This window comes from Anolis sagrei, chromosome 1 (genome assembly GCF_037176765.1).
Source record: "Anolis sagrei isolate rAnoSag1 chromosome 1, rAnoSag1.mat, whole genome shotgun sequence".
Lineage (NCBI taxonomy): Eukaryota > Metazoa > Chordata > Lepidosauria > Squamata > Dactyloidae > Anolis > Anolis sagrei.
This window is the reverse complement of record NC_090021.1, coordinates 69,709,387-69,726,474: the sequence shown is the minus strand read 5'-3', so window position 1 is coordinate 69,726,474 and position 17,088 is coordinate 69,709,387. Positions and strand designations below refer to the sequence as shown.

At 38.2% G+C, this 17,088-nt stretch overlaps 1 protein-coding gene across 8 annotated transcripts in view; it reads left to right on the top strand.

Moving 5' to 3' along the window:
• Nucleotides 1–17,088, top strand: part of ARID1B (AT-rich interaction domain 1B) — a 387,469-nt gene that overhangs the window by 79,963 nt on the left and 290,418 nt on the right. For all 8 annotated transcript variants that reach the window (XM_060753632.2, XM_060753630.2, XM_060753628.2 and 5 more), the window contains exon 3: nucleotides 9,610–9,747. In XM_060753632.2, coding sequence (XP_060609615.2) covers nucleotides 9,610–9,747 — 138 coding nt within the window. The remainder of the gene's footprint in view (nucleotides 1–9,609; nucleotides 9,748–17,088) is intronic.

Genomic DNA, 17,088 nt, shown 5'->3' with positions numbered 1-17,088 from the left:
CATTTAATCCCAAGGGATTAGTAGGATATATTTGATTATGAGATTCTATAAAAACATGAAATATAAAACTGAAATTGAAAAATATCACTGAAACAAGTTTGATCTAAAAGTGGCTTAGATTATGCACTTTCTGTTGCGTATATCAAATATTTTATTACCATTACGTAGATGGCAGGCTGTTATTGGCTAAATTAAATAGGATTGGAAGAAACCTTTAATGTAGGATTCAGAAAGTCGGTATTGAGAAAGGTTGTTTAATGTTGTTTTGAAAACCTAGCATGTTGATGATCCATGGAAAAGAAATGTTCTCAACAGTTTATAGCAGATATCGCAAAAGCATATTTGGATTATAGAAATAAAATATCTCATAAATGTACAAGTTGTATAATATTGAGAATGATTGTAAGATAATTTATCAGTAGTAAAAATGAAATAGGTTAAATAGATTTGAAATACCTTACATTTAGTGTATAATATGTGTTAGAGCTGCTAACAAAAGTCTTTTTATACAGATGGAAATAATAGTGGAAATTTGATGATAAATTATTTATTTGTTAATGAGATAACTAGCCACCAATTAGCATTTGATCTTCCTGTATGTTTATTTGTGAGGGAGGGGGACATAATTAAACAATTAAACATAATTAAACAGCAATATTGGGAAAGGATTATTCTCTTTTTTGCTGCTCAAATGACTAAGGCTTGTTGGTTTATTCAACTTTTTTATTCTTCAGTAAGAAGTTGGAATAGTGCTAATGGGAAGCATATATAAAATGGTTACATTTGCTTAAAATTGATAAAGTTCAAGGGGATGTATTAATTTTTAAACTTTTTTCACTGTTAAGAATTGTGTATGAATAATTACTTCAAAAACAGTCTTTTGAGGAGATGCAGTGTTTAGATTATCTGAGATCTGAAGAAGCTAGCATGTATCAAGTTTTACATTTCAAAACCGCTCAATATGAAACCCTGTTGCTTAGTCAAAATAACCACTGACATATTTTTCAAAATGCTACTTAGTACTATAAAGCATTTCAGAAAGCCAGTGTGGTGTAGTGTTCAGAGTGCTGGACTCTGACTTTGTAGACAACGGTTCAAATCCTCACTCAGTTATGGCTGCTCATTGGGTTATCTTGAGCAACTCACTCTCAGCCTCAGAGAGGATTGTAAAGAACAAATCTTACCAAGAAAACTTTGTGAAACCTGTGATAGGAAGAAAAGTGGAATTCTGTTACACTTTCCTCACCCCTGCCTTTGACAAACTGTGGTTGAAATGTTTCATCTTCATAACCAAAGATTTGTTCGCCTCGTAATACAGTAAAAGATAAATGAATGCTTGATTTTGGACAACAGCTATGACAGGAGTTGCAGATCTCAGGTTCCCAGCTATACAAGCTGCTTCTTCAGAGGTTTGCTGTATATTCCTCTCCAGAAGTGACTTCAGACGAATTGGAGGACCATGAATTCCTTTGCCTCATCTCCTATATTGCTGTGCCTTAACTAATGTATAACTTATGGAGATAACAACATTCTCCTTGAAATTGTTATCTGCATCTTTGATCAGATCCATGGCACAGATCGGCTACTCCTAGAAGAGTGGTTCTCAACCTATGGGTCCCCAGATGTTTTGGCCTTCAATCAAGTTGAGAACCATTGTCCTAGAAAATGTTTCTAGAGGAGTTCGTTTTAAATATTTCCATAATGTGAAAATTTGGTATATCAAGGGATTGTTTCTTAAAACGTTGTTACTTTCATTGTATTTCTGGTGTTTGTTTGTTATTTATTCGTTCAGTGTCTTCAAACTGTTTGTGACCTCATGGACCAGCCCACGCCAGAGCTCCCTGTCATCTGTGGCCACCCCCAGCTCCTTCAAAGTGAAGCCAATCACTTCAAGGATGCCCTTGGTTGGCCCCTCTTTCTTTTTCCTTCCATTTTCCCCAGAATCATTATCTTCTCCAAGCTTTCCTGTCTTCTCATTATTTGGCCAAAGTACTTCATCTTTGCCTCTAATAACCTTCCCTCAGCGAGCAGTCGGGCTTTATTTCCTGGAGTATTGGTTTGATCTTCTTGTGGTCCAAGGCATTCTCAGAATTTTCCTCCAGCACCACAGTTCAAAAGCGTCAATCTTCCTTCGCTCTGCCTTCCTTATGATCCAGCTCTTGCATCCATAGGTTACTATGGGGAATAACATTGTAGTATTTAGAAAGATTGAATAATTTACTAGAGAAAGTAAAGAAGATTTGAAGGATCTGGTATATTGTTTATATTGAAAGTAATAGTGTTTCCAAATGGCAATTATCAGTACCCATAAGATTTTTAGAAAGAGCAATTGATGCCTTTAAATACTTTGGGTTTGTGAGTGAGCCTTCTATCTGTACTTCCTGTGGGCCTAGAGTCTTACTTGAGAATATTGGGAATCATCCTTTCCTTCAGTTTCATATTTGTTTGAATTGAACTTTTATAATGCTGTTTGTTTTGTGCTTGCAGTAGTATTTTTTATGCAGCTGTCTTGTCAGAAAGTACTCTGGAGACTTTATGGATTTGAGATATTGAATGCCTTAAATCGCTCCTCTGAATGTGCTTTAAAGTGCATAATTGGGGCACTTGAACATAAAACTACAATTATACACTTGTGTGTTAATTTTTGTATACACTTATAAGTGAGTTCAACATGGGCTGTAATTTAGAGCAAAACCTTTTATTTTGAGTATAAGTGCATATTCCAAATGCTTAACCAATTCATGAATTAAAAGGGGAACCCACAAAAAAGATGAACATTTTGTATGCAAGATGAGGGAGAAATCAACTGCATTTGGATGATGGGGGAAAAATCAATTTTTTAAACTTTTCACATTGTTAAAAAGCAGATCATTTTATGTTCATAAACTGAGAATAGTATGCTTAAATGATCCCTTAAGATGGCTCATTTTAAATGAACTCCTTTGTACTGCCAGCCCTATAGATCCATTGGTTCTTTTTTATTGTGTAAAGGTGATATACAGAATGTAAAAGAAAATAAAAGAAATACATCAAATACACATAATAAAAAATACATCTACCCCCTCCCCCCACCTGTGAACCACCACCCATGACTCCCGACACCACTCAGTGTGAAACTAATATCTCATTAGGATCTACCCTTATCTTTAGGTTAATAACTTCCTCTTGCTATTCTGAAGTCTACCTTGTCTCCCTTTCAAAATATGAGCCTCCATTTTCTTATGAAGTCTTCATTATTTCTTCCTCTAATGTCATTGGACAGCTTGTCCATCTCGGTATCCATTGATTCTTCATCCATGAATTCAACCATCCATGGCTTGAAAATATTTTTAAATATCCAGAAAACCTCCCAAAAACCCTGATCTTGCCATTTTATATACGAAATATCATTTTAATACTCCATTGTATGTTTATAATGGGACTTGAGCATCCACGGATTTTGGTACCCATATGGGATTCTCTGAACCAAACCAAGCAGATTCTAAGAGTTCACTGTATTTTCAAATATGAGGAAATTGTAACTCATGAGTTGCATGTGGCTCATATCCTTTTTTATTGGCCCTAAGGGTCCCAAATCCTCAGGCTTCCTAAAAAAATAGGAAATCATATCAAAAAGTGCTCTGAAGGGGCACATTCCTCTATAAACATTGCACTGACAGCCCCAATGTCACCCCAAACTACTGAAAACAATCAAGGGAATCAAGGGAACTGGGACTCAAAAAGATGTCGTTGTAGGCGTCTACTACAGACCCCCAAGCCAGGAGGAAGGTCTTGATGAAGTCTTCTGCCAACAGTTGACCAAACAGGCACAGAAAAGAGATGTAGTAGTCATGGGCGATTTCAACTATCCCGATATTTGCTGGAAAACAAACTCGGCCAAGAGTACAAGGTCCAACAAATTCCTCGCTTGCCTTGCAGACAATTTCATGGTCCAGAAGGTAGAAGAGGCAACAAGGGGATTGGCTACTCTTGATCTCATCCTAACAAATGCGGAGGACCTGATCGATGCGGTCGAAGTGGTAGGATCCTTAGGGGCAAGTGACCATGTGCTCCTGCAATTTGAGGTACAAAGGAAGGCCGAAACTAAGACAAGTCAAACCCGCATTTTGGACTTTAGGAGAGCTGATTTCCAAAAAATGAAGGAAACGCTGAGCAGCATTCCGTGGACACAGATACTAAAAGACAAGGGAGCTACGGATGGATGGGAATTTCTCAAGAGTGAAATACTCAAGGCGCAATTGCAAACCGTGCCAACAAAGAGAAAAAATAGGACAAGTGCAAAGAAGCCAGAATGGATGTCCAAAGAACTTCTAACTGTGCTAAGACACAAAAGAGACATGCACAAGAAGTGGAAAAAGGGAGAAATCACCAAAGAAGAATTCAAACAAATAGCCAACACCTGTAGGGAAAAGGTCCGCAAAGCTAAAGCAAAAAACGAGCTCAGACTTGCCAGGGACATTAAAAACAATAAAAAGGGCTTCTATTCTTATGTCAGTAGAAAAAGGAAAAACAAGGAGGCGATAGGACCTCTTCGAGGAGAAGATGGGGCAATGCTGACAGGGGATAGGGAAAAGGCAGAACTACTTAATGCCTTCTTTGCCTCAGTCTTCTCACAAAAAGAGAGTCTTCAACCTCAGCAAGATGGAGAGGATGAGGGATTGGAGGACATCCAACCCCAAATTGGGAAAGAAGTCGTCCAGGAATACCTGGCCGCTCTTAATGAGTTCAAGTCCCCAGGGCCAGATCAACTACACCCAAGAGTATTGAAGGAATTAGCGGAAGTCATTTCGGAACCATTGGCAACCATCTTTGAGAGTTCTTGGAGAATGGGAGAAGTTCCAGCAGATTGGAGGAGGGCCAATGTGGTCCCAATCTTCAAGAAGGGAAAAAAGGATGACCCAAACAACTACCGTCCGGTCAGCCTCACGTCGATACCGGGCAAGATTCTGGAAAAGATTGTTAAGGAAGTGGTCTGCAAACACTTAGAAACAAATGCAGTCATCGCTAATAGTCAACATGGATTTATCAAAAACAAGTCATGCCAGACTAATCTGATCTCTTTCTTCGATAGAGCTACAAGCTGGGTAGATGCGGGGAATGCAGTGGATGTAGCGTACCTGGATTTCAGTAAGGCCTTCGACAAGGTCCCCCATGACCTTCTGGCAAGGAAACTAGTCCAATGTGGGCTAGGCAAAACTACGGTGAGGTGGATCTGTAATTGGTTAAGTGGACGAACACAGAGAGTGCTCACTAATGCTTCCTCTTCATCTTGGAAAGAAGCGACAAGTGGAGTGCCGCAGGGCTCCGTCCTGGGCCCGGTCCTGTTCAACATCTTTATTAATGACTTAGATGAAGGGCTAGAAGGCATGATCATCAAGTTTGCAGACGACACCAAATTGGGAGTGATAGCCAATAGTCCAGAGGACAGGAGCAGAATTCAAAACGATCTTGACAGATTAGAGAGATGGGCCAAAACTAACAAAATGAAGTTCAACAGTGACAAATGCAAGATACTCCACTTTGGCAGAAAAAATGAAATGCAAAGATACAGAATGGGGGACGCCTGGCTCGAGAGCAGTACGTGTGAAAAAGATCTTGGAGTCCTCGTGGACAACAAGTTAAACATGAGCCAACAATGTGATGTGGCGGCAAAAAAAGCCAATGGGATATTGGCCTGCATCAATAGGAGCATAGTGTCTAGATCTAAGGAAGTGATGCTACCCCTCTATTCTGCTTTGGTTAGACCACATCTGGAATATTGTGTCCAATTCTGGGCACCACAATTCAAGAGAGATATTGACAAGCTGGAATGTGTCCAGAGGAGGGCGACTAAAATGATCAAGGGTCTGGAGAACAAGCCCTATGAGGAGCGGCTTAGGGAACTGGGCATGTTTAGCCTGAAGAAGAGAAGGCTGAGAGGAGATATGATAGCCATGTATAAATATGTGAGAGGAAGCCACAGGGAGGAGGGAGCAAGCTTGTTTTCTGCTTCCTTGGAGACTAGGACGCGGAACAATGGCTTCAAACTACAAGAGAGGAGATTCCACCTGAACATGAGGAAGAACTTCCTGACTGTGAGAGCCGTTCAGCAGTGGAACTCTCTGCCCCGGAGTGTGGTGGAGGCTCCTTCTTTGGAAGCTTTTAAGCAGAGGCTGGATGGCCATTTGTCAGGGGTGATTTATTTATTTATTTATTTATTTATTTCTTGCATTTATTAACCGCCGCTCTCAGCCCTAGGGCGACTCGTGGCGGTGTACAGTACAAAAAGACACTTTACAAAGAAATCAGAACAACAAACTAACATCACTAATACACAACATCTAAATTACACTAAAATAATCCGCTCCGTCATATTGTGGAATCATAATCAATCTCGTAGTCGTAATTCATTCCGGTTGTCATTTCCAGTAACACAGCACTCAGTTGAAAGCCTGCTCGAAGAGCCACGTCTTCAGGCCCCTACGAAAGGCCATGAGGGAGGGCGCCTGTCTGATGTCAGCAGGGAGGGAGTTCCACAGCCGGGGGGCCACCACCGAGAAGGCCCTCTCTCTCGTCCCCGCCAGACGTGCCTGTGAGGCAGGCGGGATCGAGAGAAGGGCCTCCCCAGATGATCTCAAGGTCCTCGTGGGCTCATAGGCCGAGATGCTGTCCGCAAGGTATTTTGGGCCGGAACCGTTTAGGGCTTTGTAGGATAACAGCAGCACTTTAAATTGGGCCCGGTAGCAAATCGGCAGCCAGTGGAGCTGGAACAACATGCAATATTTGAATGCAATATTCCTGCTTCTTGGCAGGGGGTTGGACTGGATGGCCCACGAGGTCTCTTCCAACTCTTTGATTCTATGATTCTATGATTGTATGAAAACAGTACAAAACAATTAAACAATTCAGAAGTAAACACTGGAAATGGACTTCTATTCACTTTTGTGACTTTTGCAGCCCAGAATTTTATAGTTCAAACCCCTTTTCTTGCTGCTATTGCCACTCCCATTTACATTCTATGGGTTCATGTTTGGCATCTGACACTCATGGGCTTGGTAATGTTGGAAAACTCTGGCTGCCTGAGCCACTGCTCTCCCCCTTTGCCCCCATTTCTAATCTGCTTTTCCCACTGACCAGGATGAAGGAGAGCACAATGTGGATTGGTCAGGGAAAATTGGAACTTTCCAATTTTCCCTAAGCCTACATTAGCTGGATATGCTCTCTTCTGACACCTGCTTTGTACAGAGAAGTTGTGTAAGTCCTTCCCCAGGACCTGCAATCCTCTTCTCCGCTGCCTTTTCCCATCCAATTTCTCACAGCAGTGGAGTGAGAGGTCCGTGAATAATACTCAGCAGGCACCGGATGTGTAGCTAGACCCCTTTCTTTAATGGCAGAAGGGACAGTTTTGGTTCATGGAATCTTTTGGATTTCAGGAAAAGGGAGGCTCAACTTGTTATTTATTTCTAATTATAGAGAATATTGAAAGCATTAATTTTACTCCCAGATGAAATGAGCCATCTTGAGGGTCATAGTTCAGAGTTACTTCCAAAGCTGTGTAAACTATTGGGTAAAGTATACCAATGTATTGAATTTATTTTCCATCACAAAAAGAGACAATTTATAATGACATCTAGTGTTGGTGGCAGATAGTTTTTATCCATTTGTAGCAATGAAATTGTGTTGTGTTTTCATGGAAGGAGAGATTACATTTCCTTAGAAATGATTGACTGTTTTGTTGTAGTAGACTTATTTATTTGGCTCTCACTGTGAAGACTAGCAAAGTTATTCAAAATCTCAGTACATCAAGAATACGTTGACGTGAAAAATTGAAGTACTTTTCTTACAGCTCTCTGCAGAAATGATACCTGTGTATTGCATAGGTTGCATAGCTGGATCACCTACAAACACAACAGTCAGGTTAATTTAGCAACCTTTTATGTTATGCAGAAATGTTACATTGAAAATTATACATGCATCAAAACTACATACTTTATTCCAGACACTTTCAGCTCTGATCAAAAAGCCCAGTTGGCTGAAAATAACTTTAGGAGACTAAAATATGGCAATATGTTCCCCGTGGTCTCTAGAAGATGCAGAGGAACTTTTACAATTATAAATTCAGGGTATTTAGGTGTTGGAGATGCTTGAAAATTAAAAACCATGCTCTCCTCACTCCTTGACAAATTGCAGTCTAGCTATATACATCGTTTTTTTAATGGAATGTTTTGGTAAATGTCATTTGTCGGGAAAGAAATAAGAGGGCAGCTATAGCCATTAGGGATGGTGTGAAGGTTTGTCCACCCCAAACACTCCTCTGGCCTTTTGCTATTAATCCCATTCTGCTACCCCTGTACTGTTTGTAAACATATTTATTTCTTCCTTGGGAGTGGTTATCTTATTTAACAATGTATTTATAGGCATTTCACTTTACCAAAACTTCTGTCTGCCGGCTATCCTCATTATGTACAGTCCACCTCACCTTAGAATTTTTAAATATAGACTTGACAGCTTTATTGCATCTCTTTAATCTCCCAACAGCTTTTGGGAGTGCTTTTTCCCTCCCAGGAATGTATTTTACCAGCTTTGGCTGGGCTATGAGCTGCAAACGTTCTTGGACAGGGACAGCCGTTGATGGTCTGGTAACCTTTTGAATGGATTAAAGTAATGTTTTGTATAATAATCTGCCATGAAATGACACAGAAACTTCAGCTACAGAAGAATTCAGGGGCCAGAATTTTAATTGATGTAGACTGGCAGAATCATATTATACCAACTATATTTACTTGTTTCTAAGCCCAAGTCAAGGTACTGGCATTTTCCTTTCAAGTCTCAAGCAGCGTGGACAAACTAATATTTGTAGTAATACACTTCTCTGTATCAGCTTGTGATTTAAGGAGATCCTTTTCAAATACATTATATTTGATGTCTCCAAGGAAGAGAGGCTTGTGGTCCTGACTCCTGCAAGGACATTTAGGCAATGGCTCCAAGACAGAAAGGAATGGAAATATGCATAATCTTCCTCTGTGGGAAATAGCTTGCTGAATCTAATGGTGAAATGATGGCATTCTTTCTTTAAAAAGGGAACTTGTAGCACTTTAGAAATAACTCAGTGAATACAGTTGGTAGCATAAGCTTTTTGTAGACAAAACCTATTTCCTCAAATGCATAAGGAAGTATATTTAGTCTACAAAACAATATGCTACCAACTTTGTTCTCAGTCTATGAGGTGCTACAATATTCCTTTGCATAGTGGTATTACAATATCTTTATACACTTTCCTTGAAATGGAACATATTCAAATGGCGTTAGTGTTTGAATGAGTGATTGTTTAGAAGGCCAGTAAATTCTACTCTAAACCTTACTATAGGGGTTATAGGATTTGCACTGATGATAATTGGTTGCTTCCATGTTTTAGTCTTTTCTTATTTGGTAGAATAAGTGTTGAAGAAGTTAATTTCTGTAGTTTCATTTAACAAAATATATGTTTTTAACTTTTATTTTAACAAAAATAGATACTTTCAGTTAAGACTTCTTACTCTTCTATGTCACTGGGAGTAGGAGTAGAATTGTAGATGTTGATTGTTTTTTTCTTCTCATTTCATGTCTGTTCTGTCTTTCCTCCACTAACAGATGCCACCCCAGTATGGCCCACCAGGTGTAACTGGTTACTGCCAACAGCCATATTACAACCAACAACCACAACCTCAGCACTTGCCTCCTCAGGCTCAGTATCTGTCGCAGGCCCAGCAGAGGTACCAGGCCCAGCAGGTAAATCCAAATCAAATGTCTTTTGATATATATTGATTTCTATATGAATGGGACATGAATAGTGTCTTTTATAGCTGAATTTAAATAGTGCTTATGTATGTGTACTTCTCTCAAATTAATAACCTTTAAAAGTTCTTTAGAGGTGTTAAAGTAATGGAAAAGGAGCATATCATAAGCAAATGTATAAATCATTTTATAATAGTGTAGCTAGATTTGTGTTATGTCTTCAGATCATGAAAGACATTCATAGGCATTGTGGAGTGGGAGTGAAATTTGGATTGCCAGAAACTGAATGTTTTGACTTTAACCCTGAGAAATTAGGCTTGTATTGTTTAACAATACTGGAGGAGAAATCTTAATGGTAGGATAGTTGTTAAAACACTTCTTTGTTCTGCCTTTGCTAGTAATAGTTGACAGTAGCATAAAAAATAAAAAGGGATTATTGTAGAGGGATTATTGTAGAGATTACTCTGAAATTTAGGAGAATTAACGTTCTTTTCCATGGTCTTTTACTTACATATCTGGAGCCTACACAGAACTAGTTGGAACCTTCTAGAACTAGCTTTTGGTGTTTGGGTGAAACTTGTAGTAATCTAAGAGATTACTCTAGAATTTAAAAGAAATTATGTTCTCTGAAGTATATATAAACCAGGATGTTTAAATGTATTTAAATATTCAATATTTAAAATACTACCAACTTCAGAGCTTTTGTTAAACATTTATTTTTAAAGCTGCTAGAGTGAACAAGACCACATTTATTTTAAAAAGCGGCTCTTATTTATAAAATAACTAAGTTCAAGAGAGGTAAAAGGGTGACTCAATATGCTAGCACTTAAGGAATGCAAACAAGAAAAATGCTATTTTGGAGATATTATGTTGCTCTTAGTTCAGGTAAGTATGATGGTAGGCTGTGTTCCAGTATAGCCATAGGCATAATCAGAGTCCAAGATCTGCCTGGAAAAGAAGCAAGAAAACAGGAAGTTAATTTAGTCAGTATCCCTTTTTCACTCTAGCTGATCTGAGCTTCCAAATATTAGGTGACAGGAAATAATTTCTATAATGTGTGTGTGGTGTGAGAGAGGGGGGGGGGGGAGGAGGGCAGGGAGTCACCAGTAGCTGAGTAACATGGCAGGCACCATTGTTAAACAATACTTGATTTTGATAAACTTGAACTAAAACTAACAAATAGTGATGTACCTCCTTTAGTGTCATTTGAAAGCTAAAATATCTCACTGTTTCTTACTCCTTAATAATATAAACAAACAACACTGCTGTAAGAAAAATATTCTATTAAGGCTTTTTCAGAAGTTTGGACACAAAGGCTGCATATCACCTTGTCAGTCCTGGCCGTTATGATTAAAGTAGTTATGATGTTGCATTAATTGATTTTCTACTTAAATTGTTAGTTATCAGAGCAGTCCATAGGATTAACAGAAAACTGTTACTGTTGACCCTAGGAGTGAGAAACTTATGACAGAACAAAACAGGGAAGGGATTTAATAAAAATGTATACTTATCCTAAAGCACCCTACTAGTTGCTTCTTTCTAGGATGAAGTGAAGCCATTGGCAAACATCCTTTGGGTTTGGTGGTAGTGATGGTGATGGCTGTTGTTGTTACCACATTATCTTAATGTGGAATGTATAACATTTTCATTCTGGAGTTATATCAGCTGTTTGTGTGTGTGTAAACATATTAGTAATATATTGTTCTTCTCTTAAACAACTACAGTATTTTTAGTCTGCTACTGGAATGAGGTCAGGCTTGTCACAGAGCACATGGGGCATTGCATGCAATATACACAATGGCCTACAATTTGAAGCCATTATAAAACTGCTTAACCTACTGCCCTTTCAGTTTTTTAAACATGTACTGCTATAAGCTACATGAAGCAGAGTTGTGTTCTATATTTGCTGTTTTTCTGCAAGGCACAAAGCATTAATGGTTTTACTTGGTCATGAAATGCATGTACCTATTACAGCTACAGCTTTTCTGCTGTCATTAATTTATGTCCAGAGCCCAAGTAAAGTAAATCTTTTTTTCTATCACAAGACTGAAGGAAAAATAAGACTTTCTCTACATATATAGGATTAGATTCAGAATTTATATTTTCATGTTTTCATGGGGCGGGGCGGGGGCCATGGACAGACCAGGATCCAGCAAAATTGCCTACTGGAGCAAGGAAATGGTGTGAAAGAATTTTTAATTGTCTATTTGGCTCTCTGCCCTGAGTTCCACCTTTCATACTGTTTGAGAGGTTTATTTAACTCTCCTAGGAAGTAGAAATAGAAGTCTGTACAAGTCATCTTTCACTGAGGCAGGTAGCCATCTAACCAATGAAAGTAGGATAGCATTCTTGAAAAGCGTATGACTCCTGTTTCCATTGGGGATGTGCTCCCAGACTACTGATGGTGTTTCCGGTTTCTTTTTAGGTCAAACAATTACGTTACAACAGTCTGACCTCTGCACTTTCCTTCTCTCCTCATTTCTCTCTTTTAAGAAATGTGGATTTTGGGGGGGGGGGGGGGGAGGCTTTAGAATGGCTTAGGGATAAAAAGTTGGACTGGCTTAGGAAGAAAAAGTTGGAATTGCATAGGGAGAAAAAGTACCTATTGAGACCTTCTCATTAACACCTTAATTTCCCCTCTCTCCTCAAAACTTAATTTTCCTAGTAGCAAAAACACTCTGTTGTTGTTTTTATGTCCTTGAGAAATGTAGCTAGGAGTAGGTGGCTTTAATATGCAAGTTTGATTTTAAATTGACTTGGGCAGAGAACACTGAACCTTAAAGAACCCCGGGTTCTAGTATGAGTTTTTCTCAGGATCTATGTACACTGACAATATAATGTAGCTTGGAACCGATTTGCTGAGTGGATGATTAGTTTGACAGGTCTGGACCTGGCTTGAGGGCAGGAAGGTTATTGTATTGAACATAGAAACTGCCCTCAAACTGCTCTGTGAGGATTTCTTTTTTCCATTTCCAGGAGAGAAGCAAATTCAGCGGTCTGGAGGCATACAGGGTGAAAAAGAAAGGGAAAGTGGTAGGAGCGGAAATAATCAATTACTCATTCGAGGGAGCCAATTGGTTGACTGGTACCTACTACCCAGCCATGCCTTTGGGACACTTTTTGGCAACCCCCGCTCTAGAATCTATAATTTGCTTCAGCAGGATCAGGTTTCTACACTCTTCTCTGAATTTTGTAGTGCTGATTTCGCTCTGGATCTGGGATACACAGGTATCTGCTGCAGAGCATTATTTGGCTGAATTCGAACTTTCCTATAACTTTCTTTAATGAGCTGTAAGCCCTTAAATGTGCCCTGCAGCACACATTGTCGACATGCATGTTGTGGCTGTTGCAGTTTCAAGTTGTCTTGAAGCTGTGTTACAGTGTAATTGTAGATGGGACATATGAAAGATGATGAGTAGAAAAATATACATTCCACAGATCAGCATTATTTACCTGGGGTTTTAAACTTTGCCTACTTTAGGATAGCAGTCATTTCCAAAAGCCATTAAACATTCTCTTGTCCTCGAAGCTGAAGAAAGAAAATGATCTCAATATGTTCCTGAAAGTAATGCTTTTAATGTGCATTACCAAATGAGTGGAGGAGAAAAAGGGATGTGTTAAGTATACACAATAAATTCTTTATACATTAACAAAAATGATCAGCTAATAAATTATATTGCAAATTGCCTTTATTTCACATGTCAAGAAATATGGAAGTAATTTATAATATGAAAAAATATTAATATGAAGGATTCTGTGTACAAATTAAACAGTGAGTAGGAATGTACATGTTCAAACCTACCTTGCCAAAATGCATGAAAGTTTGCAATTTCCTAATGGGTTATTTTCAATGCATCTGATTTCCATAAACCAGACACAACGTGCAAATTTAAACAGTGCAGGTATATCCCAGATTCATAAAATTATTTATAAGATTTAAAAGAAGAAAACACTTTTATTACCTTATCCTTTGAGGGCCCACACTTATAATTTCCTTGGTTTTCTGTGTACTAAAACTGAGATGTATAAGAATTGAGTTTCCCCTTCACAGCAGGAATATTTGCTTGAATAAAGCCTTTCCCCACTCCTCCAACCCATTTATCAACTGGAAGAGGCCAGGAAGGGGGCAAATATGATACCATCTAGATCAAACTTTATTTTCTTTCCATGGGGAGGCAGTGGGAATGTTGCAAAGGGGATTTTTTTTACTGGGGTAAATAAAATGTAAGCAAGTCCCTTGTGTGCCTGCAAAAGATCTCCTACCTGCACACATTACATACATTCTAATTCACTCAGAGATGTATAACCATTTACATTTACCACTTGCTTGATTAACAAACACACACACACACACACAGTATATATGTTTGTAAGAATTCAGAATCAAATTCAAGTATACAACTAAGTGAGGATATAGTCTTTTATGCTTTGTTGATATTAATTATACCCATTAATATCATACCCATTCACATCTTCACCCATTTATTCATATGCTAATGCCTTATCTGCATGTTGTCTTGGTGTCTGGTTGCATATATAACTTCAACATATAAGGGGACATTTCGGGGAGAAAACTTTCTTTACATTTCTATTGGAGATGTGATATTTTGGGGTTTGACATTAACTTGATCAAATAGTTCATTGTCCCAAGTTAACCTACGGTTCTTTCACAATGCAGGGGAAATATTTTATTATGGGAAGGGAATAAGTGCTTCATTTATTTGTGGAAGTATCAGGGCAGTTATGTTGTAAGTACATAATTCCTGGTCTTTGCAGAATAGCCTCTGTAACCTCTTAGAGATAAAACAGCAGTGAATCACTATCACAGTGATAGTTGTTTACTATTAGAACAGCTATATAATTTGTAGTTTTAAAATAATCAGTCAACAAGATATATATATATATATATATATATATATATATACACCTGAAAATATACTGAAATTAAAATTTGTTTTTGACAGTTAGCATGTATGCTCTAGAAATTTTAGTAAAAAAAAATTACCTCAAAGATTCTGAGCTTATATGTGTGTATAAGTACTTTATCTTAAATTTTATAAGAAAGAAAAAGAAGCATGACCTTTTCTGAGTAGAGTAGTCAAATGTAAAAGCTTATACCTTAAGAGAGAATCTAAACGAAGTACCAACTTATTCTGTCATTTTAAATGCTTGGGCAGGAAAATGATGGCAGTGGTGGCCAGGGATAGATGACTCCCTGAGGTGGTGCTGACACTTTCCTCTCTCTGCTGAATCCACAAGTCATACCAAAATCCGTAGTTTTGGCCCTCAAATCTGTCCTTGAGTTATACAAGGGGTCAACTTATAAATTAGTATATATGTTCTATACATTTTAATTTCCAGAAATTATATGCCTTAATTGTTTTTGATTTAGAAAATACTTCGCTTTTATTGTTGTTACAATGTTATCAACTTCAGTTTTCTAGTATTTTAATCATAGAAGGTTAATTAAGACAGCTCTCTGTTCTGTAACTGTTTGAAAATATTAACCTCAAAAGCTTGTGTTAAATCTCTGAAGTGATAGAATTGCATTTTTCTGTATAAGATTTTGCTTCAAGAGTGTAATGAGTCAGGGTCATTTATAACCATTAATTGCTTTGCATTCAAACATTAGCTCAGGAGTATATTAATTAACCTTATAATAAGACAATTAGAATAAGATTTTTTTAAATGTTCTGTTTTAAAATAAATTGTCATATCAAAGAAATCTGCATGTATTTTTAAAACATATTTTTATTTTTAATTGTAAGTTAAAATTAAATGTTTTTACTATTCTTCTGATAGTAGCCATAAATAACTGGTGTTTTCTCTCTCTCTCTACACACACACACACACACACACACACACACACACACACATTTAGTAATGCTGTTAATAATGAAGAAGCTACTTCAGGTGAAGAATTTGAGAAGAATTATTGTAATAATTTGTGGGAGGATAAAGAGGTCTGACTTCCTCTCATTAGAGTAATAAATACACCCATGCTGTCCACATTTACTACATAAAAACAAATCCATAAAGTAGTTTGAATACATGTTACTCTAGAATATTAGTATGCAAAGGGGAACATACAGTATTTTAGAGTCTAACAAGGGAACACACTTGCATCTGAGGAAACAAACTTAGAGCACATCTATACTGACAATTTAGTTCAGTTTCAAACCATTATAGAAGAAAGGAGTTTTGGTATTCAAGTCATTAAATTGGAAATTCTGGTTCAAGGGCTGGATAGTTATTAAAGGTCTCCAGTTCCAGGATTTCAGACTATTTCCCAGTTTTGCTTGTGTTGTTTTAAAATCCTTAAAGTGCACTGCCACATGTTATAAACACTGCATTTTCAAGCTGATTTAAAAACTATATTAAATGGTCAGTGCAGATGTCTCCCTAATCTACAAAGGCGTATGCTATCAATTTCTTTCACTCAGGCCCCATCTACACTGACCATTTAATGCACAACGCTATCCTCAAATGCAGTGGATAGACAACAAACACGTACAAAAGTACGCAAAAGAAAGTACTGGGTATCAATGTTCTATGATTTATGTAATCACCCTCCTAGTCTTCACCCTGGATCTGAGACACTGGACCCTGGCATCTGCTGCAGCTCATTTTTGGCTGAATTCAGACTTCCCTGAGAAAGTCCAAATGTTTTCAGTGTGTGGTGTACTTGTAGATGTATGCTGCAATGAGTTTTGGTGGTGTGTGTTTTGTGAACACTGCAGTTTTGAGTTGGCTTCTATTAAACACATTATAGGGTTAGTAGAAAGGCCATAAATTGGTGCAAGATCCCTTTGTTACATCCTGTTTGAATTACTGTAACGTGTTCCGATTAGCCGTACTTTTGAAGAGTGTTCAGAGACTTCAACAGGTCCAAAGCATTGCTATATCGTTATGGCTTCAGGGAAGCAAAGCTCCCTTGTTACAAGAGCTCCACTGGTTGCCCGTTTGTTGCCAGGCACAGTTCAGCTTTCTGGTTATGACTTTAAAAGCTCAATATGGTGCTGGTCTAAGCAACTTGGCATACCATATCTCCTTGTATGAACCTCCTTGGGCTCTGAGATCCTCAGGAGAGGCCCTTATCTCAGTCTCACCACCATCACAAGTATGGTTGCTAAAGACAACATACTTGATGGCTTCCCTTGGGATCTGGAAATCCCTTCCCATGGAGGCCAGAATGACCCTATCTCTGCTGTTCTTCCATTGGCAGACTATGGAGATTATTGCTACACTGTTAAAGAGTTGCTATCCCACTTTACATTCTGTGGCTGCCTCATGTGGAAACCTGGGATTTGCAGTTTAGGAGGGGCCTTTAAAATT